The following is a 16,450-nucleotide window of genomic DNA, read 5'->3' as shown; positions in this document are numbered from 1 at the left end:
AGGAAAGAAAGGGAGCAAATGAAATGAGGGCTCAGGCATAAAGAAAAGAAAAAACAGCCTGATATTTGCAGCCGATCCACACACGTCAGTTGGCACAGCAGGACGTAGCAGGGAGCTCTTGATGGAGCTGAACGTGGCAGCCCTGAGCAGCCTTCTGTGCTTCACTGAAGCCCAGATCTGAACATCTGAATGCAGATGCTCTTCTGCCCTGGGAAAAAAATACCTCTCACAAATCTAAACATGTCACCTCAAAGGGAAAACTATTCATTATTAATGATATGATTACTGCTGTTTTTCCAATAGACTGAGGAGATTAAATAATAGTAACTGAAAACTAACCAAATGTTCAGACCAAACTTTAACTACTGAGAAGACATACAGACACACAAACTTTGCAGTGACTTAAAACAGTTTAATGTAATTCCAAGACAAAGTGTGATTACATTTCTACACATATACAATATGCATATGTGAGTTTACAAATTCTGATTAATAACTCGTTTCACCTCAGAGACCGAAAAAATGATCAAAAAGAAACCGTGAATAACAAGCTATAACATAGTTCACCACAACGGGACCTCCTTTCTCACCCTACAGTTAGTAATATTACAATTAAAATAACTATATTCTTCTATAATGTATTTTCTGTTAAAATCATCTCATAAATTTACAATGCTATTATTAGTTTCCAAGACTAATATAAATTCACTCCATTTTTCTACAACGAAAATGATTATTAATTAGAAGCACACAACGTCATGATGAAAAACACAAGCATTTTTTTTAGTAGCAAGAACTTGATTGGTTAAGAATTAGTTTTCTTGTAAAACATTCTAAAGCCAAGTAAAATATCCATTCTTATAACATACCTATAATATGAGACTAAGGAATAGGTTACATATAGGTCTACAACACATCAGTTTGTTTTTGTTTTTTCTTTTAAAAGAAGAAAGACATATTACCAAAAGAAAAAAAAAAAGAAAAAAAGGAAGGAAAAAAGAAAAGAAAACAGAAAGGGACAATTCACATAGGAAAAAAGCAGTACACAAGAAAATACTGTTGCACACAATAATTTTCACAAAGATTAACATGGATTAACACTCTTATTACAGAAACCGTACAGTGAAGTAACACAACGGCTCAGGGCTTTCGTGGGGTTACTGGGCTGAGATGATACTGTAGAGAAAGAACCACTTGAGATCCAGAGCTGGGGCAGGGGCATCTTTTCCCTTGCGATTGTGATAGCGTTTCACAGCTTTTTCCCCCCCTCTCTGCCCCTTAATAATTTTGGTGCAGTGTATTTTAACTTCCACTTTCCATCCAGAGTACGCTGGGCTTGTGGGCAGTCGAAAGGCATAAAACATTCCCTCCATTTCCCCTCTCCTGTTTTTAAAAGGATTTTACGGCTCATAAAAAAAATGTTTCACCCATTGGTTCGTTTTTAACTACCTGAAGTCTAGACTCTTCACCTTCCGAGATGCCCTTCTTTCTTCTCTCTTTCTCGCTCCCTCTCTTACTCTCTCTCTCTCTCTCACACACACTCCTTTAATAAAGCTATTAATGACACTTTCTCTCCTTTCAGAAATTTGATTTGGTATGAAAGATACAGGCTACATTCTGGTTCTGCCCAAGTAGAATCTGGTACCCAAACCGCCTCGATTGCTCTGTTGGTGAAACATGGGATGAGGAGATCCTTTTTTACACCTGAAATGGTTGTGCCCTGGAATATCCGTGGAAGTTTCATTTTGAGAAGGATACAGAGAAAAAAATTATAAAAGAAAATAAAGAATCAAACACATAAGGGATAAAAGGGGGGAAAAAGAAAAGCCAGAAGTGTTGTATGTAACCACGTGAGGTGGAAGCATTGCAGAAGCGTTTTCTTTCCTTGCTGAGGGCAGAGGTGCTATATGTAACCATCCAGATCCTACAGGATGTGCGTTGCCAGTGTCAGAAACCCCTTCTTGCCTAACAAGCTGCAAGCCAAAGTATTCAACAAGACCCTGTGGCTCCTTCATTTGAGTGTGCTGGTATTTGCGGGTCTGACTCCCTCCATGAGAACAGAAGGCCAGGCAGATGCCATGGACAGCAAAGCGTGTTGGTTGGGTGGCGCTGCACGGTGAGAAAGGGTGGACGTTTTCCAGCTGGCCCAAGTGCTGCTGACAGTCCTGGCTTGCCGTACCATACGTTTATCGCTTTGGTAATGTGGATGACGAGTTGGGCACGGCAGCCCCGGAATGGTGCTGAGGGAGGAGGAGGAGGAGGCGGGTTGCACTCCCCCGGCCCCACCGCTGCTGATTGTACTGGGAGCAGCACAGGTGCCTGACTGCAAAGCATCGCCAATCATTCCTTTTCACTACCTCTGCTCTAAGCTGACTGATACAGCCCCATCAGGCATGATGGAAACACGCAAGGAGCCTCCTGAGAGTAACCGAGCTCCACGGCTGAAGCTTGGTTCTTCAGATGTACATATACATACTTTTAAATGCCAGTTCCTGTACTTTCATGACCTCAAAGTACCATTTTGCCCAGCAGACATTTATACCATGTTCATTGGTTACCCAAGTGAAAGAACACAACAGACAAAACTAGACAGCTAAGCTAGACCGGGGAGGGGGGATTGTGATATATCAAAATGCAAAGTACAGGGTAACAGCAGTGGGGAAACAGCATTCACAGGAACTGGCATGGGCTGAGAAAACAGAGCCGACAAGGAGATGGTCAGTGAACTTTGTATTTTGTTTACTGGTTCAAAACATTTCTGTGGTGGTAAGCATCGTTTGTAAGAAAGGGGTGAACAGATGGAAGCCAAATTACAGCATTGCCTCTGAGTGGCTATCACACACACACACACACAAAACCCCCTCACAAAATAAAACAAGCATTCACTAACTCAGGAATTAATCATTTGGCTAATGATTTATCAACAGTACAGTACAATCCTTCCTTTGAATATCCTTCATTCTCCTGACGTGGGTATCTTCATCCAGATGAGGATCCTACACAGAACAGTGAATTTAGTATCGTGCTCCCTGCTTCATCCCAAGGAGCCCGATAAAGTATGTTATTAAAACAAGTGAACAAAGAAATAGCTTATCTGTTGGACTAAATCTTCAAAGTGGGTGGAGTGTTTTTTCAACCAGACTTTGGAATACAGTGGGTTACTTGATTTCTGGACTGACTTTCTGACACTATGTTATATCTCAAAACAGAATATACATATTAAAGACACATTTGTACTTTTCCATTTTTAACGGGCAAAATTAAAAAGAGGCAGCTGTATTGAGTTTTTGAAGGTGTCACTTACAAACACAAGATTTCCCTTAAAAAGTACCAGTTTAAATGTAAACTATAAAACACTGTAATAACTATAAAATGTAGCCAGAAAACTGTTTAAGTAGCCACAGTCTATTATTCAGTTCATATTGGTTTAAAATGTGACTCATTAAATATCTTCTAGAAGGCCAAAGCATTTTACAGTAGCTATAAACATATATACTTACATGTGCATTTTAACATCACAATTGATTAAAATACATAAAAGAGTAATCTATTCCTTGGTTTAATTTTTTTTTCTTTTTAAAGATTCACTGTCTTCAGAATTCACTCAAGCAACAATGACCAGGGTGGGCATTTATCGCTATTCCGCCCCTACGGAGTTCAGAGTCTTTGAATCAAAGTTCAAGCTGGCTACATGTTTTCAAAAAGGCTAAAACCAGGATGAATGCCCACATTTGAGGTAATTATTGCCATTAGGTCACAGTTTGCGTAATATAAGTGTATCTAAATCCTTCTTTAAAAAAAAGAAAGTATCCCGTTGTATTGGGGGATACCCTTTGTAGCAATCAGAATCCAGAATCCTGATCAGTGGGTTTGCTTCCAAAGGAGCCAGTGGTCCTGGAGCATCAGGTGCTCCCGGGACAGCCACTGGCCAGCCTAGAGCTCAGGTGAGCAAGCCTGCAACAAGCCATTTTTAATTTTTTTATTTTTTTTATTAAGAAAAAAGAAAACAAAAGAAAAATCGGAGGTGCCATAAAATAGATTGGTAACTTTTCTGATCAGAATTCCAGACTGAAGCTTTTCTATCTGTCTTATGCCTTTCCAAACAGTTTGCTGAAAAAAAAAAATAATCAAAACACATTGGCATTAAATATTAACTCTATGCCAGCACTGCAAAAACTCCTTGGCTATGTTCTGAAAGTGGGATAAGCTTTGCTTTTGCTCTGAGCATTGTTGCCCCATTGCTTTCTGTTTCAAAGAGGAAACCTTGTTTGAAAGAAAGGAAAGGAAAGAGAGAAGGAAAGAAAGAAGGAAAAGAAGGAGAAAGAAAGAAAGAAAGGAAGAAAGAAAGAAAGAAAGAAAGAAAGAAAGAAAGAAAGAGAGAGAGAAAAGAAAGAGAAAGAGAGAAAGAAAGAAAGAAAGAAAGAAAGAAAGAAAGAAAGAAAGAAAGAAAGAAAGAAAGAAAGAAAGAAAGAAAGAAAGAAAGAAAGAAAGAAGAAGGAAAGAAAAAGATCAATCCCTGGCTGTCAGAAGTACACGCAAGTATTTACAAGGTTTGTGTGAATCTGCACACAGTTCCCCTCACAGCGAAAGAGTTAAGAACAGAGATGTCACAATATTTATCAGTGCAGTAAAAAATATCATTTTTGGAAAAAAATATACCTTTAGTATTGCCTTTCTTAGATTAACTATGATAAGCAAAAGATTAAAACCAAAAACTTTATCTTCAAACACACATGAATAGTCTGTTATAGCAGCACTGCTAAAACTGGAAGGACAAAGCTAACCCGTAAATGAGAAACAGGAGTTTCAAACTATAAATGCCAAACGCAAAGCCTCCTAGTATGCTTCCTAAGACTTCTGAAGAACCAAGCCAATCTACCATTCAAATTTCACTCCTGACACACAAACGTTCTAAACTGTGTCTTCCCACTGAAAGCATCCGATGCACGCAGAGCTCAGCCCGGCTTACCTGCAGTCCAGTTCTCACACCTCCACCTGCATCGGCAGCTCTTCCCAGGTAACTACCGCCTCTGGGGTCACTCCCAGCAATTACATTTGTCACGGGCGAAAAAGACACCTTCAGCGCGGAGCCCTCGGTTGGCAGTGCTCCTCTGCGCGCTGCCTGGGCTCACTTCGAGGGGCTGCCCCTGCGGTGGGTCTCACTGTGTGCCTGGGGTGGACGGCGAGTGCGGTGGCATCACGGCATCACTGGCAGGTAGAGGCGTTCCCGGGTGGTGGGGAGAAGGATGGAGACCACAGGGACACAGACCAGCCTGGAGAGCCCAGCGCCTCCTGTCCAACACAGTGCTCCAGCAAGGAGCCTGCGTGTGGCCATTTACAACAGGACCGTCACCACGGCCTCGAGCACCGCGGAAAAATGTACCTCACTCAACGTCAGCACCCCGGGGTGAAACTCTCACCGTCGTCAAAGGCAGCTTTGCTGGAGTACGGCAGCAGGGGAACCCCAGCAGTGCAGACCCATCTTCTCCTCTCCCAGTATGGAGGGAGCAAAATGATCTGTAGGCACAGAAATGGGCCACGGGAAGTAAGGTGGGAACTCCACGTACTTTGGGCACAGGCCCTCCTCACAGCAGCACCGGCAAGACTCAGGGATGGGAGGGGGGCGTGACATGGATGAGTGTCCAGCACTGCGAATCAACTGCTTTGAAGCTGCCACAGCAAATGGAACCACAGCAGGGACAGCTCTGTCAGCAGGAAGGGGGAAATCATTCCTTTCCCAGTTTTTCCCTTCTGCATTGCCTACCCTCAACAAAGATTATTTCTGCAGACCCTGCCTACGGGTATCCAGGATTTGGCCCACAGGTAGCACTGCAGATCTCTGATGGGCTGATTGCCAAGCCATGGAAAAACACACGCCTAAGTCCAACACCCTTGCCCAGCTGTGCCTGGCCTGACCATGGCAGCATGGTTTGGGATCGGACCCACGGAACAAAACCAGTATCCTAAATCCAGGGAAGGAGACACTACAGAAGCACGGAGAGCATCCAGAAGCTTATCCTCACTATGCATCTCACCATTTCCACACTGCATTGTTGCCACTGAAACACTTGAATCAATGTGAACAATAATGAGAGAAGAAGGTTTTTGACATCCCCTACAGTTTAGGATAGCAGCAGTATTTAGTATGAATTTCTCTGCCTGTCAAGCTAGCTACTCAAAATGATGACAGAAACTTGAGAGAAAAAGAAAAAGAAGAGAAAGGAAAGATGGAGTTCCACAGTGTATCCCCATTGCCTGGCGGTCACGACTCGTGGCTTCATTTAGTTTCCGGAGTGGGTAGGGGTCTTGTTCTCTCTCTCTCTTAAAAAAATATATCTTTGGTTAAAGAAAAAAACAGGTTTATTACCCTTCAAGTTTGCTAATGGAATTGCTTTCAAACCAAATTACAACACATAATCCTTTGTAAGTATAAAAAAGGAAAAATGTCACAGACAGAAGTGTCCCTTTCTTGGAATGTTTTCTGTATTATGAAAAAAATACTAGAGAAAGAGAGAGAGAGAGACTTGCCAAGGTCCAATTTGTTGGGTGCAAGCAGGTACAACTCTGACGAGGAAGATATAATTGCATTTGATCTCTCAAAGGACTGGATTTGGCCCAGTCTGCAGTGAGAAGTGCTTCCATTTGGGTTTTCCATTCTGCTCATGTTAGCAGTTCTCTCCCATCCCTCCTGCATTCTGGTTTCACAGCAGGAATTTGAACATCCACCTCTGAGGAGAGGTAACGTCCATGCTTCCTCCTGCTTCCCACATGAGAAGAATGCATGATGAGATGATGGAGAAAGGGACTGCATTTTCACTGTGCCAGCCATCAGCCACCCATAAAACTTCCAGTATCTAAACATTCACCTCCCCTCTCAAGTTTCCATGTCGTTTACCCCCCACACATGAAGAACACTAACCCAACCCAACCACGCCAATCCCCTTTCCTCTCCAAAGGACTCTGCAAGCAAAACAAGCTGGCTGTTATTATGTATGTGGCACCGACAGCATGCAAAGATTTTGCTTCCTCTGCTGAAACGACCGTTTTCCCCCTGTGACTAACCGTACCGCACCTTCTTCCATACTATTCCTTTATACAGGTGTGAGGGAGGAGGTGTTGCTCAGCTCCCCCACACCCACCAGAAAACACAGCTCCCATGCAGTGTTGCACCATCAAAGCAATTCGATGGCCGTGCTGTGCATCTCTTGCAATCACAGCGTCCCATCACCACAATCATCTGACGACCTACAGCTGGCAGATCAGCAACTCCAGGATGGACAACGTGAAACGTGGCTCCTCTGACACACAGTGTGCCCCGTCTCGCTGCCAGTCTGTGCTGTTATAACAGCTCCACTGCCAAACGCCCCCCAAAATCAGATTTGAGCCCGTGTGGGAGAGCAGGTCAGATGGGTACACAGGGAAAACACAATTAATACAAGTAAAACATTACCGTGATTGAGACTGCAACCTTCCATGCTTCACTGGTCCTAGGCCAGAGGAGCACATAAACAAGTAATTAACTTGAAGGGTTTAAGTCTGTTCTTTAGCAAAGCACTCAAGTGCATGATTAACTTTAAGTCTCTGCTGAAGTTCTATCACATTTTTATGGAGTTTAAATTAAGCCACTGCTTCCCCCCATTCTAACAGAGCAGGCAATGCAAATGAAAACATAAATATTTAAACTCTAGCAACCAGAATAGCTTAATAAAATTCCACAACAAATAATTATAAAAGAAGGGAAAATCTACATCAAGCACACACAAAAAAAGAAGCAATCCTAGCATCCTGGCCCTGCGGACACCTGATTAATCTTCAGTGAGAGAGGAAGAGCAGGAGAGGAACCCTGCCCTGTCTGCGGCCATGCCATACCCAGCTAACACTGTCCCTGCGCACCAGTGTCCTTTATCCAGTGATGGGACTGAGAGTCACACCTCCGCTGCAGCTCCTCCGATAACCCTCTTTCTGGAGAGCCACCTATCTACTTTCTCCTTTAGGAAAATCAAACCCTTAATGTGTAGCGTGGCCTTGGGTTCATCGAAAGGGCCCAATGATCATGGCCTGGAGCACAAACAGATCCTGATCTTATGTAAATGTCCTATCAAACAAAGTGATGGTGAGCTGGATCCTAGGTCACTCAGGTCCTTACCTGCCTTTGATCCAGCTCTCCTGACAGATCATTACATTAGCTGCTGTTTGGTTTTGGCCTCTGAGTGAATGTTTCTGGACTTATTCTGAAATGCAGATATGACCTGGAGGATAACTCCTGTCCCTCAAGGCTGTAACCGCTCTCACAGAGCAGCCCCGCTCCCCCTACGTTAGTGGCAGAGTTTTCATCATCAGAACAATCTTGTTTCCCCTTCTTCCTGCAGTTTTCAAAAACACAGCAACCCTTCTGATGCCACTGATGAAGAGCAAAAAAATTAACAACAATAACAACAATACTAAGAGAAAAAAACCCCCACAAAGATTAAGGAATGCGTGTGCAATTAAAACCCAGAGTAAAATATAATAATAATAAAATAATAATCATAATCATAACAACCATACAATAAAATAACATTATCTTTCCTTTTCATGACACAAGCAGCATGACACTCTCGCTCCCGAACTGGTGGGAGAGGAGAGGAATGCAACAGAGAGAGCAGGGCTTTATTTTCCTGCCTCAGACGAAAGGGGACGTGTTGTCTTTCAAAAGGAAGGGGAGGGGTAAGGTGCATAGGCTGCTGGGAGATCGCATCTTCATCTACGGTATATTGAGCTAGAATGAAGGACAGGCAGGAGAAGAAAACTGCGCAAGGGTAGGTCAGGAACTAGAGCTGGCAACCAGGGAGGTTATTTGGTGGTTTGCCAGAAGACAACAGCCTTGTTGAACAGCCTATGCATAGCAGGATCCCTTCTTCTTCCAGGCCAGCCAAGCACTTACCGCAAGACAATATATTTGTGCTTGTCTTTCTGTCAGCTTTTCCCACCTGAGAGAGCCTCCCTCCTCACTGCCACTCAGGGAACCCATCCCTTGCCACCCTGCCAATGAACCTGCTATTTTCCAGCATTTTGTGAAATACCTGAATACTTCATGCTCTAGTTACAGGTAGAGTGGAACTGAGCAGCCACGTAGACTTCAGCTTTCATGGAAACATGGGAACGCTCCATCAAAGTCTCTTCTCTCCTTCCTTCCCAGGCCATCCACAGGCGTGGGTACTCTAGAGACACTTTCAAATACTGATGCACCAGTACAACTGCCATTACCAGCGAAACTCCCCTCTGAGCCAGACCCAACTGTAGGAAAGGCTCTCTTTAGAAACCTGTTGGAAAACAAGTCGACCATGTAGCGTTCCTTGACGTGGAGGACCCACAGGACCACTGTGCTCTCCGGTTCCAGGGTCACTCTGCTGCTGCAGGCAATCTTTGCGGGTGTAGGTGAGAAGGGAGGAGGGGAAGCGCATACTGTCACAGCTACGTTACAGTGGGTAAGGCCCGATGTATTACAAGACTCTTTTCACTTAAGAAACCTGAGTTTGACTCTCTCAACTGGATTTTCTCATGCTTGCTTTGGGACTCCAGCCCTTTCCCAACACCTTTCCATCGACAGACGTAGCGAGAGTTGTTGGCAACAACTGGTGTTTCCCCCTTTCACGGGCTAAAGTTTTGTTCCCATTTCAGACATGCAACTGGGACAACCTGACAATGCAGGCGGACGCTGTCCTCCCACTCCTTCGAGAACGTCGGCAAACAGCAGAATGAGAATTCAGTTTCTGGGGAGGAAACCTGCTATTTCAACAGGATAGAAACCGACCAGTCCACAAACGAATCCCTAGACCCTCTGGGAGTCACCCTGGGTCTCACAACTGACCTGGTCACTTCCAGCTCATCCAGTGCTCGACAAAACACCCAGCTATATGCACTTCCAACCCCGATGAGCCTCCCCAACACCTCGCCAAGGGAGCTAAGATTGTTGATGTGGGAAAAAAAAACAACACCACCAGCAGAAGAAGAAAACCGGCAATAACAACCCCCAAAAAAGAAAAAGAGCTGAGAGTAAATTCCGACTAGCCTCAGTCAGTTTCTAGGAGTACCAGTGGAAGTAAACCCTTAAACCGCGTCTGTAGTTTGGTAAGGCACTACGAGGGAATGATGTAAAACTAAGACTGTGACAGTTGTAATGGCTGTGCCGAGGAACACACCACAGAGAGAAGGCAGCATCTGCACGCACACGCACGCACGCGCGCACACACACACACACACATACATACCTGGACAATCACATTTGTTACATGCCTATGTTATATCACTTTTCTTTGTGCAATCACATTGAGGAATAGTCTATTGGTATCGTTGAAGTTCAACACAAAATAGTAAAAAGGGCATATGACCTGTATAGTGCTACATTCTACCGGGGGCTGGGGGGGGCGGGGTGGGGGGCAGCTAAAATGTCTCCTCCTATACTAAAACGGCTAGGGATTGAAAAGGAAAATTTCTGAATAAAATAAAATGAAACGCAACTGAAATCCAACATACATTATTAGAGATCTCATTTAGGAATAGCATTTCTCAGGGATTTATCCAGTGTGTTCAAGGAAAGGGAGAAACATCCCCATCGCTTCTGCTCTCAACCAGTGCTGCGTGGCCTCTTTTGCCCAGGCGTGTTTAAGTGTAGCAGTGCTAGATCCGAATTTACAGCACTGGGACAACATTTTCTCCTCCTCCCTCAGCCTCCCTTACCCACTTTCTATTTCCAGAAAAAAAACCCCAAAACCTTATGCATGCTTTGGGATATGAAGATCACTGTAAAGATGGGGTATAAACCCTTTGAAATGCTGGATAAATCCCTAATCCATATACCTACTGGATTAAAAACCTAATGGATTTCATTTTAGGTGTTCTGGATAACAAATTTCTAAATGTAGCTCACTATTGGATGAAAATAACCTTTAAAAGTCTGTTGGTGAAGTTCTTCAAAAGACAGGACCCGCTGGAGGGTCCTTCTGCTTCTCTCTCTCTCTCTAGTTTGGTGCAGAATGGTTGTTTTTTTGTGGTTTATTTTTTTCTGTTCTTTTTTTCCATTTTCTATTTTTTTTTTTAAATAAAAAGTGTAGAATTGGTTCTCCCCCTTCTTTCCTCTTTTTCATTTCTTCCTTAAAGTCTCCTTCGTTCAAGTTTCACGCGAGCCTCCCATTGCATTGTTCGTTTGTCACGTTCTTCAGTACAAAAGCGGCCGCCTCACTCCCCCGGGATGGGTGCGTCTCTTGCTCCTTATTCCAGTGTTTAGATGTAAGGGTACTGGTTGACCTTGGTGGGGCTCAGTGGGTATCCAGTGTAGACTGTGGAGGCTGGAGAAGCACTGATATAGGTCTGATGGGCAAACTGAGCCTGGTACTGACTCGGGTGGATGGTGGGTGAGGGCAGAACCCGTGGGCCCATGCTGACGGGGACCTGGTGGACGATGCTGGCGGGGTAGGTGGTGTGCTGCACGGCGTGCCGCGCAGACCCTTGGGAGGCCACCAGGTGCGCGACGGTGCCCGTGGAGCCCAGGGCGGCCGGGGCGGTGTATGTGTAGAGGTGGGGTTGGGTGGGCAGGTGAGCAGCGGCAGCCGCGGCCAAGTGAGGATGAACTGTACCATGGCTGGGACTATTGTGCGGGAAAGAGTACGGGGCCTGAGCTATCGTTGGAGTGATGTAGGCTTGCTGTCTCCGGTGACTCCCTGTGCGATCGGTCGTGATGTGCTGCTGGGCCTGGATAAAGACAGCAACAGTGATAAGCAGTTACAAGACAAGAGACGGCTCTTTACCGCCTCAGTGGTGCCTGGGAGCCTCCCTGCAACACCAGAACGGCCTCAGGAAAGTCCCTTGTGCTCCTCCTGACGCCCTCAACATCACCACAGTCTTCCCTTAGAAATGGGTGATGGCAAAGGGTCCCTCCCAAGCCTAGGAAGACCCTGTAGTTTCATACATTCACTGAAATGGCCCCAAAAAAGACAATGCAGTCCCCCAGTTTGAGTCACAACCTCCTGGCACAGCTACCATGAAGACCCAGCCTTGGATGCCTGGCTCCTAAGAACATCTTCCACAAGTCCAGTCGCTCACACAACACACGGCTTTTGTTAGTGAACATGCTGATGAAATGTGGTCCACTGACAGCTCAGGGGAATGAAGTTGCCTAACTAAGTCTGGAACAGGCAATTTATTTTTGCTAAGTTTGGGTCTTTGCAGTTATCATTCCCTTGGTTAGTAAAAATAACTTATTTATTTTTGAAAGATAAAACCCTTGGCTCGATCAGATCCTGCAGGCGCCCGGTACCCTCACGTAATCAGCTCTAATTACTTGAGCACAGGCAACGTCTTGCAGTGGGACAGGAGTAATGTACTTTTTCAAGGATCTTCTAAGTTGGTTTTTTTTGCATTGCACAATAATGTCAAGGAGTTTTCCCAGTCATTTGTAGTCAGAGTATTAAATAACCAATCAAGTAGGAATTAGAAGGCAAGAAGCGCAATGCTCCATGTTATTTCCTTCTATTCTTCCAAGCCCTCTCATCCTCTCTGTAAGCACTCCCTACACTGTCATTGTGGTCTGAAATGCAGCAGCCACACTCCTCCCCCACTCTTGGAAACAGCATCTCGCCCACTTCCTCCATTTTCACTTGCTTTTATTTCAAGTTTATTTAAATTTTTAAATTTCAACTACATTTTGAGGGGGAAGAGACATTCTTCTCCCCCAAATTATTTTTTTAAAAAAAACAGTTCTGCTTATATCCCGCTCTGGATGCAAACCAGCACTGTTCTCCGAGCTCTCCAGACCTTCTCCTCTTGAAACGTTGGTAACTGTGCTGTAACTTCCCTACTCTCATTATCTCACCTTGGGGAAGAGAGGCCCCAAGTGCAGTATGTGAAAAGGGCATTATTTACTGAAGCTCCTGGGGAGCTCCCTGGATGTTTTGATCACAGACTCTGAAACACCTTAAGAACTGCCTGCTGCCAAGTAACGGGATTTGCGCAGATCTCAGCCCAGGTTTATCACAGGATGGATCCAACTCACTACGTGAGGTCATGTATATACACAGAGGCTCTGCTTTGCCTTGTCACATCTGATGGGGACCTCTCCCAATCCCGCAGCCGGGCTGATGCACTCCCTTCACTTGGAAGACACTCTCCTCATAGTTACCCACAGCTAAGGAGAATTCAGTCCTTCCTACACGGTCATGCTCCACTCCTTTGTGTCTGAGCCACTGCACCTTCTCTCTCGCATTATTCCCCCTCACACTGCCAGATCATCTGACTTCAAAACCATGGTAAGAGTACCACCAGCCCGCTCAGGGGTGGGATCTGCGCTACCTCTGCTGCCTGAGCTGGAAGATCAAGGTCTGCAGTGAAGTTGAAACAAGTCGATCAAACCCAACACGGGGCCCAACTATCATTAGACTAGACAGGACGCTGGAGGAGCGGTAACAGCTGGGTGACGCACCACCAAAATCTGTCTCGGTTGACTTACCTGACTTAGATTAAGAGGTTGCTGCTGCTGGAAATGTGCTCCTGGTCGCTGCTGCCTATAGGCAACGGCTCCAGACGAGCTCCCTGAAGAGTGACCGCTGGTGGAGGTCACGGTGCTGGAGGACTTGGACTTGTAGGAGGATGAGTGGTGACTGGTGGTGACTGTGCCAGGAAAGGAAACACATTTGTAGCTTACATCACATTCTTTAATTGTTCACCCTACCTTTTCCTCACTGAATCTCCTCCAGAGTGGCTTTTGGGAGGAGACATACAACAGAAGCAGGATAAGAAAACCGTTTCTCTTAATTAACAGAATACCTCAGCAGTGCTTCATATACATGGCCAGCCTGTTATCCTAGAGGCAGACAAGCAGAGCCAGTATCTGGACCCAAACTGGGCCCAGAGAAGGCTTTATAGATCCTTCAGAAGTGTGAGAAACTGTTCTGCCAGCAGAACTGTACGATGCAGGTATAAATCCCAAGGAGAGGAAGGAAAGTATAGTGTGCACAGCACAAAAAAGCCCTGTCTTGGCTGACCTCATGGTGAGTAGGAAGGGAGGGAGAAGGAGCTAGTGGGGAGCTCACCCTCTGAGCCTTTGTGTTCTCCAGCAGTGTGTCAAAAGAAAGGACTGCCAAGTAGCTCAAAGCCAATTGCTTTGGGCCAGACTTCCACCATAAGCCCCTTTTCAACACATCGTACTATCTAGCATTGCGGAGGCTCTGGATCAGCAAACCTCATCAGTCCGTAATGAAGATCCTGGGGAAATGTTCTTCCCAGAAATGTCAACAAGTCTGGATGAAAATGCCCATGTGTTTTCAACCTCTTACCCGTTTTAAAGTAAACCTATGGAAAGGCAAGACAGCAAAGGTTCACACTTGCATTTGGGAGCCTTTCATGTCAAATGTTGAGCTAAAGGCTGCATTCTGTTCTTGGGTTTGTACAGAAGTAACTGGGACCGACACTTGCCCCTGTGACTCCTGAGTGTACCAGGACACACAAATAATGCAATATGGCTCCCAAGAACAGATGTGTCACTTGAGAGAAGGGCAGGAGCATGGTTTCTTTGGAAAACAAAACAAACAAACAAACAAAATGAAACCGAACAATGAGATTCTTCCAAGATAAATCATTTATTTCTGACTAATTTTCTTGACGGAAGAGGTGCAATTTACCTGGTGCCAGGCTATCGCACTCTACCAACACCTCACTGGCCTGGGTTTTCAGTGGTGGGACGATGATCGTTCGGGGGTTCCCACTGCAGTGAGTCTCTGGGACCCCTTTGGTGTCGTAGGTGTTTCCGTTGTTCTGCCCTGCGCGGTGCTGCACAGAATAAGGGCTACTGTTGCTGGACGAATCGGAGTAGGGGGAGTCATGCACGGTGACACAGCTGATGACGTTCTTTCGCTGCTTGGACAAGGTGCTGAAACACAAGCACACAAGTGCAAAGAGTGAATGGGCAACGATCGACTTGGAAGCGTCCCGAAGACTCTGCCTGTGACAGACTAGCTCTGTAAAGGCAAAGCACACCCTTCAGTCCTCTGTCAGATAGATGCTGCTTAAGCCAAATCCCGGGCTTCAAAACTCACTCGTTGCTATTCCAGGAAAGCCTTCATGGAGGTCAAGGAGTGAGTAAGACATTGTGGATAGATCTTATATTCACACTGCTTAGAATAGCACTGAACCAGACTGCCAGATTTATTTTCAGACTGCTTTTTATATATGTGTGCTGTAGAAGCCCAGCAGTTATACTATGCTTTGTTGCAAGTCTCACCACCCCCACAAAAACGTGGCGGTTTTTCCCAGCCTTCCAGCAATGATTTAATAATAGATGCTACGACTTTTCATGCTTTAATCCCATGAATCTACAAAATACACTCCGTTCTATTTACTAATATGATACAATGGGCATATATTCTCAATAAGCATTTGAAACCGAGAAACAAATGACAAAAAAATGAGCAAAGTACGTAACGTTTCTGGTTTTCTTTTCTTTCTCTGAATAGCCACTGGGTCTCCTGACTCTAGCATGGATTATCAAGGTCCTGCTGCAGCTAATCTATCTATGACATCAAAAAAGTGATTAAAAAAGAACATCAACACTTCCAAGATTAGTGCTAGAAGTTCATTAGACTAGACTGCATGAGTACGATTGGGATTTGCTCTGCTATTGTGTCTAATTATTCCTGATGGTTTCTCCTTCCTGTTATGAGCTTGTTTAGGGAGAAAAAGAGAGAGTGAGAAAGAGGAGGGAGGAAGGGGGATGGTGAAGATTTGCTTAAATGGCTCACATCCTTGACAGTGCACAGACCTTGACTACAGAAAATAGCTGCTATGTTTCACTGATTGCATTATGTTGTTATGGCAACTGAAGTTTTTAAAATGATGAAAAGAAATGGATAGCACATAAAAAGCTAAGTAATTAGGCTTAATGGTGGAAACAGCCCCAACAGGAACAGAAATGCCACAGAGAAAAGGAATCCATCTCTTAACTTCTTGAGTGTGCACTTTAAAAAGAGAGAGATCCCTTTACCACAGAGTCTCCTCTCTGTTCCCTCACTCCGGCCGGTCCAGTCCAGGGAACAGCTGATTAATCCGGTCTTAGTCTGTGATGGATCCATTTATTCCCTAGTCTCAGCATCGCTTCTTACGCAGGGAAAGGTGGAGCAGATGCTGAGAACAGTTTCCTTCCAAGGACATTGTTTGCCTTATTTATTTATTTTTCACAGTGCTACAGGAGCACTGGTGGGTTCCCTTCAACTTGTCCATCCCAAAGCCTCTCCATCAGCATCGACAAACTGCTGCTCACCACCTTTCCCAAGACTTGTAATGGAAAAGCTCTCATCTTCTCCACTAGAGAACGCCCTGGGGTGCTGTATTCACAAACAAGTTACCATCACGCAGACTTGCCCTGGGCTATCACCACAGGATCCTGGTGTGCCTCAAAGAGGACACAAGACCATGTTGTGCT

The 16,450-nt window shown here is 45.0% G+C and overlaps 1 protein-coding gene across 8 annotated transcripts in view; it reads right to left on the bottom strand.

Annotated features, from left to right (window-relative positions):
- Positions 1-391: 391 nt before the first annotated feature.
- The window catches only part of HIPK2 (homeodomain interacting protein kinase 2), a 144,986-nt gene continuing 128,927 nt past the window's right edge, over positions 392-16,450 (bottom strand). For 6 of the 8 annotated variants that reach the window (XM_074825965.1, XM_074825961.1, XM_074825967.1 and 3 more), the window contains 3 exons: positions 14,655-14,902; positions 13,484-13,644; positions 392-11,730 (listed from right to left, as the gene is read on the bottom strand). In XM_074825965.1, coding sequence (XP_074682066.1) covers positions 11,263-11,730; positions 13,484-13,644; positions 14,655-14,902 — 877 coding nt within the window. In that variant the 3' untranslated portion in view covers positions 392-11,262. Of the gene's footprint in view, positions 11,731-13,482; positions 13,645-14,593; positions 14,903-16,450 lie in introns of those variants that run through there. The other 2 variants (XM_074825969.1, XM_074825968.1) reach the window with 2 other exon arrangements.

The sequence above is a fragment of the Strix aluco genome, chromosome 5 (genome assembly GCF_031877795.1).
Source record: "Strix aluco isolate bStrAlu1 chromosome 5, bStrAlu1.hap1, whole genome shotgun sequence".
Lineage (NCBI taxonomy): Eukaryota > Metazoa > Chordata > Aves > Strigiformes > Strigidae > Strix > Strix aluco.
This window is presented reverse-complemented; position numbering and strand designations above follow the sequence as displayed.